Source organism: Phalacrocorax carbo, chromosome 5 (genome assembly GCF_963921805.1).
Source record: "Phalacrocorax carbo chromosome 5, bPhaCar2.1, whole genome shotgun sequence".
NCBI lineage: Eukaryota > Metazoa > Chordata > Aves > Suliformes > Phalacrocoracidae > Phalacrocorax > Phalacrocorax carbo.
The window spans coordinates 23,112,522-23,127,043 of NC_087517.1; the positions used below are offsets into that span (position 1 = coordinate 23,112,522).

The 14,522-nt window shown below is 37.6% G+C and overlaps 1 protein-coding gene across 1 annotated transcript in view; it reads left to right on the forward strand.

The window, feature by feature from the left end:
• Nucleotides 1-14,522, forward strand: part of MYO3B (myosin IIIB) — a 201,752-nt gene that overhangs the window by 74,396 nt on the left and 112,834 nt on the right. Inside the window, exons 9-12 of the mRNA XM_064453241.1 lie at nt 644-799; nt 12,338-12,434; nt 13,308-13,424; nt 14,274-14,378. Of these exons, the coding sequence (XP_064309311.1) occupies nt 644-799; nt 12,338-12,434; nt 13,308-13,424; nt 14,274-14,378 (475 nt within the window). The remainder of the gene's footprint in view (nt 1-643; nt 800-12,337; nt 12,435-13,307; nt 13,425-14,273; nt 14,379-14,522) is intronic.

Sequence of the window (14,522 nt, forward strand, 5' to 3'; positions counted from 1 at the left end):
AAGAAGTAAACTTTAATGATGGCTTCCTCAATTTTAAATCTTTATATAAATTAGCATGATACTTTATTTTATGCTAATTTAATAGGATGTATCTCTCTACTCATTACTAGATCACCTCTTCCTATCACAGACAGAAATTTAGTACCCTAGCGTTTAATTCTGACTCTTTTGTTTCTCTTCCAGTCTGAATTATGTAGGTTTGCAAAATTTTTTATGATTCCTATGCGAACACTTATTGCAATGTAGAATATCTACCTGAAACATTCATTCTGAAAACAAAACAAAGCTCTATGTCAAATTATGTTATGTTATGTTATTATGTTTTAATTATGTTCAATGTATATTAACTGTACAGCACTTAAAAAATACAGTGCCATTTTTTCACAATAAGCTAGTTACAGTTAAAAAGAGAGGTTAAATAAACTCAAATGCATAGGCTTTATACCAGTATACTTGTAGGGTGACTTCACTTAGTTATGTATTTTATGCCAGATATATTCCAATGTAGGGAAGGGTCTTGTTGCATGCTAAGGAACTCAAATTTGTGGAAAAGAAATTACTAGTCAGCCACACAGTAAGCTGACTCAAATCATGCTGTAATGAAATAACATCATTGCCTGAGACCAGTATTTCTCTGTCACAGGTGTCTTATCAAGGATTTTGAAAAGCGTCCTTCAGTCACCCATCTTTTGGAGCATCCATTTATTAAACAAGTACATGGTAAAGATATGTCTCTGCAAAAACAGCTGGCTGAGCTCATCCAAGAACAGCAGCAGCTAGGCTCCATAGCCAAAACAAGGTACTGTACAACATGTACGCTGCAGCCCTCCTTCCCCACACTAAGTCTGGAAGCACAAGTTGGAACTTAGAATGCACAGACATTTACTGTGTGAAATTAATCATATTAATGCATTGATTAGCAGTATTAATAGTAATAAGTGCTGCATGCCATGTGAATGCAAAAGACATTTTCCCATTTATACTTTTTAAAGCTTATTTGATCAACCATAAATGCAACCTTCTCCTTAGCCTTCTTTCTCCCACTGAACTCTGTTCTGTATGTATTAACTTTTGGCTCAGCCACAGAGATGCTAGTAATTCCAAAATATTATGGTTTGTGGAAATACATATCAGCGTGATGAAAAACTATATCATCTTTTGGTAGCAGATCTTTAAAAATACAACTGTGAACAATGAAGTGACTACTAGAAAAGATTAAGAACAGGACCCTTTAAAGTTTGCTGTTTGATTAGATACTGCTAGTAAGAAGGCTATTCAGTACTTAATTGTTTTGTCTGTAGCTTAGTAGTAAGTGCTGTTTTTCATTCAGTTTAGTAATTAATTTTAAAATGTGCTTAAAAAGCAATGAATGTTTGTCAGCAGCAGTGGAATTTTTCACTTTTGAGGCTGACTGCAAATATGTCTTAGTTTAGTTGTTGTCCAGAGGGTGGCAGAATTTCACTGTTCCACAAGAGAATTAAATGCAAATGAACACACCTTCCCAAGCTCAGCAATCATTCTGTAATATGAAATTTGTCTAGAGTGAGATAAGCTCTGGCCCATTATTATAAACAAACACCTGCTAATGTTGATGAAGAAAATTAAATGTCATGATTCATAAGTCATAAACATGTATATACCTATATGGCATAAGACTGTAGCTTAAGTGCTAAAAGCCCAAACAAAAATGTACAAGCGAAAATAAAGGAATAGGTGTAAGTACAACTTCAAGGTGAAGTTGACTTCTGTAGGGTTTGTTTGGGTTTTTTTTCTTTTGTGGAGAAATATACCAAGAACTGTTTACTGTGGGTGAGGGAGCTATGCCAGCGTTACAGTAGATGTTTCTGCTTTATCTAGCCTCCTAAGCAGACCTTCCCCATGTAACAGCTTGAAGATCAGATTGCCTATAGCTGTGGGTTGGCTGGCCCAAAAGTTATCAGTTTTCCCAGCTGTTGACCAAATGGAAGATACAGATGAAGTGAAACAATCCTTATGCCAAGAGGGGCTCTGTAATGGATACCTCATGGTATTCCAATACGTTCTTCTGGATCTATATCCATAATGTGGAGTGAGAAGGAATCAAGACCAAGACAGCATTTCTCTCCTGAAGCCTTTCCAAATATTAACTGGGAGTGTTGTGACAGACAAGCTTCTGCATGGCTGGAGTGTAGGAAGGATTTTGCTTCCCAGCACCCCTGGTATGAATCAGTACTCACCTAAGGGAGTTTAACTCCTTGTCCATCCTGTCACCACCTAACCCATCTTAAATATTTTGTTTGCAACTTGAGTGCAGTAGCACCTGCAGATTGCAGTAGTGAAGGAGGCTCTATTGCTGTAGGTTTAGTCCTAATCTTATCCTCCCTACCAGTCTAAGTTCTATTATTGTCCCTGATGCCCCCAAATTTACTTGGCCAACTCATCCCAGGTTCCCTGTCCCAGGTCGTTATCTGACCCATCTTTCCCATCAGTCTCCATTCATTGTTCATTCTGTTTGTGCTTAAGGCTTTGTTCTCTGTTAGAGTCAGCTTCTTGTGTCTTCTTCCTCTACCACTCCAATAGCTTCTGTTTCTAATCTCCACCTTCTTCAGCAAGTGCTTCTATTTTTCTAACCATTTCTCTGTTCTTGGTGTTCCTCCTCACCTGATAATGTAGTTCACAGCTCTCTTGTTCTTTCTCATCACTGAATTTGCCTTTCCCAGGTCTGTTATAATTTCTCTTCTACTCTTAAAGCTCTACTCTTAGAAGACACTTTGTACCCACCTTGTTCTTTCCTGGTCTCTTGGTTTGCTTTTAGCCATGCCTCTGAATTAGATGGCTTCTTCCTCTGCCTGTGAATGATAAGAGGGGACACATGATGAGGCTGCTGGAGAAATAGCCATCTTTACCTTCACTTTGAAGCCAATGGGCCTAACTGCTGTTAAAGAATGTCTTTCTGATTGTTGTAGCATTATACTATAGTATCCTTGTTCTTTGAAGCAGCAGCCCACTTTGATCAGGGCTGAGAGCATGCTCAGTGAGGACAAAAATTTAGTGATCATTTACCATTGAAATCTACAATATATTGTTCAGAATTATAAAGTGCTGATTTTCCAAAGACTTGAAACTTGATCAAATTGGTACAAACTTTAATGAGATTGCAAAAACATATCCCCATATCCCTGCAAAGTATCAAGTCTGTGGGCCAGACACTTAATACTGGAGTACAAACATAAGATTATTACAAGAGAACCAACCACCAGGAGCATCTAGTTATAATTTTCCCCAGAGGATAGACATAGTCTCATAATAGTAAAGAGCTTGGCTCTGTAATAGGGAGATAGTACCCCCTAGGAAAATTGGTACCAATTAAAAGCCTTTAAAAACTCTGTAATGCATTTATAAAATAATTTTCAATACAGAATCTGACATGCGGAAGAACACATGACCAGATGGTACTGTAAAAACATTTACTGGCATTCATTTGTGGTGATCTGTAGAAGTCATCTGAATGTATAGTCACCACTTCAGAGTAAATTAAAACCCAGGCCAATTAAAACCCATGCTGAGTAAAACCTTTCTATTATACCATTGGAGATATGTGCATCCTTCTTCTGTTTATTGATGTGCCCATGACAGGTACAGTGCAATGTGCATTAATTCCCTGGTGTTCAGAGATAAAGAAAAGTAGAATGCCTTTTTTAGGAGTACAGCAACACTACAGATCAATCGTTTAAAAGATAAGTAAAAGAAAATGTCCTCAAAGCAGAGCCTGAAAATTTCCAGAAACTGGAAAATCATTAGGATGCTAGTGTTAACATCACTTCTACTGTGAGGGAACCCAGGGAGTCACTGGTGATGACAGCTGATCAGGAGGTATCTGGGTTTTGTCTCATTTGAAAGCCTTCCAGCATCAGTGCTTTACATTTGCATCTTCTGATTCTTTGCTGACTCAGCACCTGTGGTTTTTTAAATAGGATTCTCTTTCCAATTGAGCCATGCCAATTTTGCCTATTTTGGGACATCACTTAAGGTCATTGTGCCTGAGAGCAACCCTTCAGACTAGAAAGTTTTAGAGGGTATGATGGAGAGATGTAGAAAGCTGATCTAGCAGTTCACTGCTACTGAAAAGGAGAGAACTGGCTTCTTTCTATCGTTTTCCCACAGCTCCAAGGAACAAGCTCATGATGCTGTTTTTATTGCAGCTCCAGTGACTGTCAAAACCTCCTGAGCTAGAAGTTCTAAAGTAAGAGAAAAAAAACTAAGCCAGCAGAAACACACAGATAATTTTCTGCTCTCTTAGTGATTGCAGAGGGGTGCCTCAACTGATATATCTGAAGTAAAGGAGGGAACGCTTCATATGACCAGGAATAAGGGGGAGAGGGGTAGAAAGAAGCTAGCTGTCCCGTTTTGACAATATCATCTGGGTCAACCTCTGGAACCGCAGACTGAAACGTCTCCTTAATTCAGTTTCTTTCATTCTTCCGTTATAAACTTCTTTGTGTGCAATATAGCTAGGCTCAACTTCAGCACAGTTCTTCATACTTCTGAACTGAAGGGGCACTTCACTGTCTTTGCTGAGCTCAAAGGATCCTATTAACGCACACGTTTGTTGCTATCATCAGTTTGTTGCTGACAGACATATTCATGTCACTTTGCCCTGAGATAACTTACTAGAGAGCTTTACACTGTATTATTTCCTTCAGGTTAGAAATTAATAATCAGTTTATGCTAGTAAAAGATGACTTCTAAAATATCAAATTACATTAACAATTGCTCCTGCTTTTTTTATTAAAGAAGATGCTCATTGAAACTTTTCCACCAGCTTTATTTTTCCCTAAATAATTTTAATCAGTGAAATGCAGATATCTCCTATTATTATAGAAATAGGTGTTTTCAGTGTCAGAAAATGCAGCCAGGATACCCCTCTTTCCACACTTGTAATGAGGAAGAAGATTCTGTTTTCATCTGTTGGCATCTTTTAGACTGAAATCCTTGAGTCTTGCCACAGTCTTGAGTGAAGCTGAAATTTCAGCATCAGCATTCCACTCCTGCATTGCCTGTTTCTTACACTCTTGTGGGTCAAAACCTTGTAAGAAAGTCCAATGTCACAGCTGCATAAGGATGAGCTCTGTGTATTATCTTTGTCTCTTCTCCATATCCCCTTTATAAGCTATCAGTTCACTATGTGTGTGTGTTGTCTGCTTTCTAACAATACCAGGGCATAAATGCTAATTAACAATATACTCTTCATTAACAGCTTTGCCACAGAAGCAGTTATGTGAAGTTTAATTTTAATAAATGTATTTTGTGTTAAATAGTCCCCTAGTTCTATTTTTATAAAAGTTCTTTAATCCTTAAAAAACAGAGGTTAGTACATTAGGAGGTTGCTTCACATATATGCATTCCAGCAATGCTGAATTTTTCTTTCCCATCTATTCTAAAGTAAAATATATTACTTTTTAACACATGGAATCTGATTTTTAGTTCATCTTGGGATCCAGAGCACTCTTATTCCCATCAATATATAGCTGCCTTTAGGCAGGAAGCATTTCTTAAAATCAGAGAGGATGCTGTCAGAGGCTCCCAATATGGTTTTTTCTTTTTTCTTTTTTTTTTTTTTAACTTTACCAATCCTGTACTCACGCAAGGACTGTGAAATACTTTCAGGTTATTCAAATAGAGTCCTATGCATAATAACATTGTGAGAACAAGAAATGCAATGAATTCCTAAAGACTTGTACCTCATGTAGCATTAAACTGCAGTACTGGAAAAAAGTAGGAATCTAAGTTACAGTAAGCTGTGGACAACAGAAATGCAAACCTTGGTCAGGATGATAAGCAGAATTATAAATATGGTTTTGGTACGGAAATAATAACTGACTGTTGATATAGACTTTGTGGCTAATTCTGTAGTCTCTAAGTAAAGAAGGGTACACAAGTTGAGTTGATAGTAATCTTGTTGTATTTCAGGGACAAGTTCTTCAAAATAGAGATTCGTGCAATTACACATCAGTAAAATACCAAAAATGTTTAAGCACCCTCTGAATTATAATGCAAAAATTTGGTAGAGGCTTGTGTTTTATTCCTCATTCTCTCTCTGAATTACTGTGTAACCTCTGTTACATGACTTATCCTCAAGATTTCTCTGTTCCTCCACTGATGAAATGGCTATTAACAGCTTTACTTAATAAATTATTCCTACGAAAAATAGATAGCAGTTTGTCTGAGGCAAGATCTTAGTCTTCTACTTGTTGTATAAAGCCGTACCATACCTATGGTCACTGTAAACCTGTTAATGAAGAGAAACATGCATAAGGCCTGAAGCTCTACCCATTTTTTCTCTCTTTCTTTCTTTCTGCCCTAGAGTCTGTGAAGACTCTAGGCAAAGACATGTTACAGATTATAGATATGTCGTGGTTTAGCCCCAGTCAGCAACCAAGCACCATGCAGCTGCTCGCTTACTTCCCCCTCGTGGGACGGGGGAGAGAATCGGAAGAGTAAAAGTGAGGCAACTCATGGTTTGAGATAAAGACAGTTTAATAGGTAAAGCAAAAGCTGCATGCGGAAGCAAAGCAAAACAAGGAATACATTCACTACTTCCCATGGGCAGGCAGGTGTTCAGCCACCTCCAGGAAAGCAGGGCTCCATCACGTGTAACGGTTACTTGGGAAGACAAACGCCATCGCTCCAAATGTCCCCCCTTCCTTCTTCCCCAGCTTTATATACTGAGCATGACGTCATATGGTATGGAATATCCCATTGGTCAGTTTGGGTCAGCTGTCCCAGCCGTGTCCCCTCCCAGCTCCTTGTGCACCCGGCAGAGCACGGGGAGCTGAAAAAAGTCCTTGACCAGTGTAAGCGCTACTTAGCAACAACTAAAACATCTCCACATTATCACCACTGTTGTCAGCAAAAATCCAAAACATAGTCTCATACTAGCTACTATGAAGAAATTTAACTCTACCCCAGCTGAAACGAGGACAGTATATTGTTAATTCTGATTTAACAGTAAACATTTGCTCTATTTGTGTAGATTACATTTTTGTTAAACAGTGTTTGTGTTTGATAATCCATTAAGGGAGTTTGTAAGAGAGAGCTGCTCACTTTCCAAATACACCTTTCAGTCTCTTGAACTCATTTGTGTGGTCTGGTGCTTTTTTGATTCATAGTACAAGAGATTCCAACATCCAGGCTGATTGCCAGCCTGCTGAAGGAAGAAGTCAGAAGGGATTTAGTCTGTTTCCTAGTATTCCTACATTGTTAAATGACTCCTTGTGCTGTCTACATTGGCAAAACATACTGCAAAAAGTGGGCATGTTCTCTGGAGTTTATTTATAAACATCAAATATGATCCCCATTTTTTTGTCCTTGTCAGGACTTAATCTAAACCTGGCAAAGCTGGCAGCCAGTTCAGTGTTGAAACAGTTGAAAAACAATTCAAAACTTCCAAAGTCCTTTAAGCTAGGCAGTATCTCAAGGTCTACAAATAATTTTTAAAAATGTCATTTTAAAATGTCATTTTAAAATGACATAGCCCCATACTAGCTACTACAAAGAAAATGAACTCTATCCTAGCCAAAACCAGGACTGAGAGTTAATGTTGATCAAGTATCAAATAGTTTTGGTTATACGGTGCAAAGAAGCAGTTTCCCAGTTACCAGCAGTTTTGAAGAGGCCAGTCCCAGACGTGGCTCATTGTTCTCGTGGATGTTTTCCTACAGACTAGGTAGCTTATGTTCTTGTCTATAAGTAGACATCTTCATAGGAATCAACCAGAAAAGGTCTTCTACCAACCTCCAGGTTCAGTTTTTAAAAGAATGAAAAATCTTCAGTGTTTGCATGGATAAGGTTTACTGTAGATGGTAAAGAGTTCAGAGTTTAGTGGTTTGGGTCACACTGGGTCAGTGTGCTACTGCTGGTCACCATTTAGAAGTTGTTTTTGTAATGGGGAACAGACAGTTATGAAATCTTGTGTTTTAAAAGATAAAATTCAAACCTGTACATCAGGAAGAATCACACTTGAAGAAGCCGGGGGGGGGGGGGGGAAGAACAAAGGAAAAAAAAGCAAAAAGAAATCTAAGCATCTAATAGTTTGAGAAGGGCAGGTATGTTCACACTGCCTTGTCAGATACTAGGATGAGACTATGATGTCTTGGCAACTTCCCCCTTCTTATTAGCCAGCTGGATTACCACAGCAGTCCATCCAAGGAAGTAATTCTTACAACCAGTTATCTAGCTTCTCTGCCAGTTCACATTTAGTTTTGAAAGCAATTAACTGGAAGGAACTTGATTGTATCCAGCCAGTAATTTCCTTTGGACTCAGAGATAATAACAGAAACAGAAACAGAAATAATCCTCTGATGCTATACACAATGTAATTTAACACAATTCTTCTAGCCTTCATCTATATGAAATTTTTTTTTTAATCGCAAAGCTACTGTGGCCCTCAAAAGTGATCCTTGGTCTGATTATAGTGTACGTGTTTTTACTGGAGGTTGCACAGATTTTCATTATAGCTGCAGCATTTTATTGTAATTAAGGCTGTGACAGTGTTTCTATTACAACCTTGCTTCAACAAATTACTCTAGGCTGAAACTTGATGTACAGGGGCAAAATTCACTCTTTGCAATGTAGTGTTTGGCAGTAGCACACTCTACACCTTTTTTTCTTACTCATTGTGTTGAGTATTTTTCTTGTAAATCTCAGTTTGGGTGCAATTCATTTTAAAATTGGCAATAATATAAAGAAGAACAAGTACAGAAACAGTTTTTCCTATGAGAGTCCTTAAAAAAAAAAACAGTAAATGTAAATACTTAGCTACACCAAGAGGCCAAAGTAAAAGCATTAATAAAAGAATGTTAGGGGTGCAGAGGAGAGAGATTAGAGAGGAAGATTCCCAATGAACACCAAAATTCTTGGTCTATGATGCTTTCTTTCTCAGTTTCGCCCTGCCAGCAAGATGACTTTTCAATCTAGAAGTCTATGTGGTCCATCTAGCTTTTCCTTCCCCATCGTCAGCTTGATAGCAGGGTCATATGAGCATATAGCTATTTACAATACACTTCTATTACTATGGCTGGTGTCTAATACAAAAAGATGTTATTTTCCTTCAAACTATCCCTTCCCCACAAGTAGAACAAATGAATGCTTCCCACCCTCTCCATGAAATTGTTCTTCCGAGGGAGAAATGCTTCTCGCTTTTTGCTCCTCCACCAAAATCCAAGAAAACTTGGTCTCTTCAATCTATTTCTGCCTGATAAAAAGGCAAAGGGAAAGTGCTTGGGAGGATAGAACCTTTTTCAACAGACAGTGCTCATCACTAGAGTTCTGGAATAAATCTAATGATGTTCTTCAGGTTTGATATGGTGTCGTGGTTCAGCCTCAGCTGGCAACTGAACACCACAAGCGCTACCCAGCAACAGCCCAAACCATCTGTGTGTTATCTCAACATTTTTTTTTCCATGCTAAGTTCAAAACACAGCACTATACCAGCTAGAGTGAAGAAAATTAACTCTATCCCAGCTAAAACCATGACATATGGTTAGGTACCTTGAGTGACTGGCGCTTTACACCACTTCTTTTGTCAGTGAAGAGACAACATCCTCCAGGGTATGATTCAGAACATTGCTGGAACCTTAAGGCAAATGACCTAAAACCTTTGATTTTCCTTTTGCTTAGAATGCGTACATTTTATATATCATCAGAAAGGAAGGGTATTGAAAAAATGGTTGATAATTCTACTTTTTATGCAAAAAATAAAACAATTATTTCCCCAATTAAGAGTGTTTCCTTCGATTTTTAAGAATTAAAAAAAATTTTCAAAAACAGATTGTATTTCTGATGTAAATTGTGGAAATAATTAAAGGTTACTGTCTGTATTCTTCCTTCCCCCTCTGTCAGTGTATCTGCAGGACATGGGGTCAGTAGAAAACTGCTAAGGCCAGCAGGAGATTTGAAGCTAATGTGATGTTATGCTCCTAATATCCTCTTCCTAATCATGTACTTAGGAAAATGACTTAAGCACAAGAAAACACATGTACAAAGGTATATATGTTTTACTGATACTTAACTAAGACCAGTTTCGTTATTTATTTATATAGCATTTCAAAAACCTTTCCAATAAAATAAATTGATTAGTTTATCACTTAAGGAGAACAAACAGCAGGAGTTTAATACACAATCAGATAACAGATAAGTTTACAAAGCCATTCTCCAATTGGAGATGCTCAGGGTTGAATGTGCCCTCTTCCTCCTCCTCCCTGCACCTCTGGTAGATACATTCATACTTGCAGCTTGTTGCAATTTGATATTGTGTCTATGATAGTTTGCTCCAGGAAGAAGAAGCTTCACAGATTAGTTTTGTTAGCTATAATGTCAGCCATTGCTTTGTTAACTACATCCCCATGAAATAAAGCAACTGTTAAAATATTTGCTTCATTTGTAGATGGAGGGGTGCTCCCATCTCTAAAATATTTACATTATTTACAACAGGATTTTTCTCTGCAGTGAAGTAAGAGGTTGAATTCTGGTTTGAAACAGAAACAACAGTTAGCAAAAACAGTAGGAGTACACTAGGCCACTTACACGCATTCCTACTTCTTTGAGGATCTGGCTTGTCAGTGTAATGTTCTTGGATATAGTGACTGCATAAAAAAGAAAAGCCAAAAAGAACCCACAAGCCACCACCTAATCAAAGATCTGAAAGTGGAAAATTTAATTGAATGGAACTTTGAACCAATTCACACAACCTCCCTGCTGCCCACTGGAAATAGTACCCACTGTAACGATTTTTCTTTCACAGTGTCTTATTTGTGTTCTCCTTCTTTTATTTCTTCATATATACATCATCAAGCAAACTACCATCTCTGGGAATGTAGGATGTAAACTATAAGTGAAACTGTCAGCAAGACCTGCAATGTTCCTGCTACTTTATTTCATAGCAGAGAAAAAAGTTTGCATAGTTTATTTAGTTACAATTCAAATAAACCATTACAGAATATTTTTCCAGAACTCACCAAGTAGCCAAAAGTAAATAAGGGAAATGAATGAAAATAGGCATAAAAAAATTAGGATCTTTAAATGTGATTCACAATTATCAGTGACGCTGTGCTCACAGCTAACAGTCGTCTCCTTCCTCTTCTTTAGAGGCTTTCCATGCAATAATTCTGATTATATAATGGGTCTTGGATATGAAAACATTCTCTTTACTGAATGAAAGCTGTCCAGCTTCAAATGTAGAAGCATACATAAACAGGATTCCATGAGTATATGAAGATATGATTAAAGAAAAAAAGACCTGCTACATTTTCATATTAACCTTCAACATTACAGATGAGCAGTGTTTCCTGCCAAGTCACAGTACCATTCCGTTAGTGTTTGATGCAATATTTTGCATTGTTTCAGGATGTGTGATCATGTGATTCCTACTTTCTACATGGCAACCAACACAGGAACAATCTGTCAAGGACTGTCATTAAGGATCAATGCTAAATGTTACTCAGCAGGATGCAGACTGTAGCTCAGTGGGTGTCCTCCTACTATGCTTTGATTATGTCTGTTGTAAAGAAAAGCCTAGTTGTGCTTACAGCATTCATACTTCACCCACTCTGTGGAGCACATATTACAGCCTCTTGATTTGTCCCTGTTTCAACAAGATGTGTTGTTCAAAAACATATACACAGCATTTTCAGAGATTCCTTTGGTGTAATCTGATTATAAAGGGGTTATGTGACAGTTTGTCTCTGCTGCTTATTGTGTGGCTTAAATCGCTGAGGACAAGCTGACGGAACGTCCAACAGTTTAGAGTCTGATGGCAGCTGTGGTTCAAAAATGTTGTTTTGGGCCAGATCTGGGGTCATCTGAGGAGGCACTTTGGCATACACCAAGGTAACAGAAGGATTTTTATGCTATCCTGAGCTATATACTAGTATACTAAGTTATAATTATTTTAACTGCGTTAGATGACAATACTATAGGCTGAGTACGTGGGGGAAGATTTAATTAAACAGAGTGGAAGTTTATTAACTTAGAGCAAGAAAGGAAGGGAAAAGAGGGAGGATTTTTATATACTTTACTGTGTGAGTGGGGAGTAGTAAGCCTACAGATAAATCTTCATCTCTGAGCACTGATAAATAGATAGGGTTATATATTGTGAAAGAGAAAAGAGGTATTACACTGGAAAGCAAGCTGACCTATTGCTTTTCTAAAAGGATATTTCAAGCAAAAATATGTATTTCAGAAAGCTTGTCTGTGTTTTCCGCATGACAAAAACACTCATCCATTATTTCCCACTGCCTCTTAATGTTTGCTGTCTTCAATACAGTTTTATAACACTGGTGCTCTACTAACAAACTTCCAGGCATGAACGAATACATACTAGAAGACCTTACCATGTGGATGGAGCTGACAAGTACTCTCTAGATGACGATCTGGTAAATCTAGAAGTTCTAGATGAGGTACTGTACTCTCTGAGTAGCAGTTTCTGACAACTGTGCCTCACATTTTGCCTGTTTCTGCTTTTTAGGCTTCTTTTTAATAGAATGAGAAGAGTTCCTTCTTGCAAGCTTTTGTCTCACCATGGCAAAGGAATTGCCACATGACTGATCTGCTATCATCACTTCATTAATATTCTATACAGTGACATAAAAGCAGTAGCAGTGAATCCTATTATGTGGAAGAATTTAATTATGAGTGATGCTAGTTTAAATTATTTTGAGTTTCCTAAAATGTGAAGTTTAGTCATGAAGATCTAGATTTAAGTGATTTTTCCTAAAATTGATGAATTTATATAGAGTAATATGGTATCTAGAGCTTCTTGATAAAAAGTGATAAAACAGTATCAGTTGCATATTTCACTATATCGCCTATATGCAGAGCACCTGTAAATTTTTGTTTTGATGATCCTTAAATTGCATGCCAGCAAGAAAAAAACATAATACTAAATTTTGCAAGTGTCCTGTTTAAAAGTCTCTTACTACCACTTAAAATTTAATCCTTGAAAAATTATTATCCTTGTTTCATGTTCAAATAAAAAATTTAATTGAAATATAGTATGAAGTGGAGCAACAATGAGCATAGCCATTTTCTCTTCAGAAGGTTTGCTTCTCAAGCTGGTATAACGAAATGTGTACTCATCTGGAATTAGGAGTTGCCATTTAACTTAGTTTTATGGCATTAGCAAGAATTTTGAAAATATTTGTTTGGTTTTGTGGTGTTGGCATTTGAGAAATAATTAGTAACACTGAAGTATTTCTTAATCAGTGCTCTCAGTATATTTTCCTAACTGGGAAAATACCATTTAACTATAAAACTTTTTGTTATCTTCTCAGGATACAATTATCCATCAGCTGCAGAAACGCTATGCTGACTTACAAATTTATACTTACGTTGGAGACATTTTAATAGCCTTAAACCCCTTCCAGAATCTCAGCATTTATTCTCCCCAGGTAAGAGAGATTCCAAGCTGTGGACAGTACTCACTTTACATTTTATATTAACAGCACTGGCTAAAATACTTAAGTGATGTTGGAAGGTAGGAGTGCAGATTAAACCCCAGCCTTTTCTTCTTCCAGAAAATGTGTGGCTACAGTTTTTTTTTTAATTATTCGGTCTCATTTTATTTCACTCCTTTCTGTTTGGTGGCACAAATTCCACAGGAGGGATGATTACCCCAGCCACATCTATGCCTCTTGTCTGGCATTTAGGGCTTTCTTCTGGGAAACAGAAGATGGCTATATGGACCTCCTCATGCTGAGGCTGTCGCTTCCTAAAGGATTGCTCTGACTGTTGGGTTATTACATGTCCTGTGCCATCAGCTGCTGTTTAAAAGAAACAAGTGAATTGAATGCTGGAAAGATAGAGGCAGCTTAATTCCCTACAAATATGAAGAGAGGTGGAGCCATAAATCTCAGTCTCCATGGGTGCCTCAGTCAGGGTTGCACATACAGGGGCCAGATTTCAGGTTCACTGTTATCTTTGCCATTTTTTTCATATAGGTTGGGTATTTCCTTGGTTGAATATTTGTGTTTGAAATACTGTTCCTTGTGATACAGTTCTCTTTACTGTCTTGTGTGGGAAACGTCGGAGTGCATTTTAGCTGCTGTAATTTGTATTCTGGAAGGTGGACAGTGCCAAGAGTTACCACTACTCTTCCAGGTGATTCAGTGGAAATTCTGTGGTAAAACAGGCAACTACCTTCTGTTGAATAGGCAGAAGATGTCACTATCCTCTTTCAGTTCTTAATTATGTAGCTAAGTTGCATATTTTGACTAACGTGTGTTCTTTTTAAAATGTAGTTCTCCAAGCTTTACCATGGTGTGAAGCGTTCATCAAATCCCCCCCACATATTTGCCTCTGCGGATGCAGCCTACCAAAATATGGTTACATTCAGCAAAGATCAGGTAAGAGTCTGTTCATTTGATTTAGATTTCCTATTAATCATACTGCCACTATGCTGCATGGCTATGGCTAATGATCTGTTATGTTGAACTTTGAAAAATTTTTTCTTTAAGCCTTTTATTCCTACATCAGGAAAACCAGAGTAG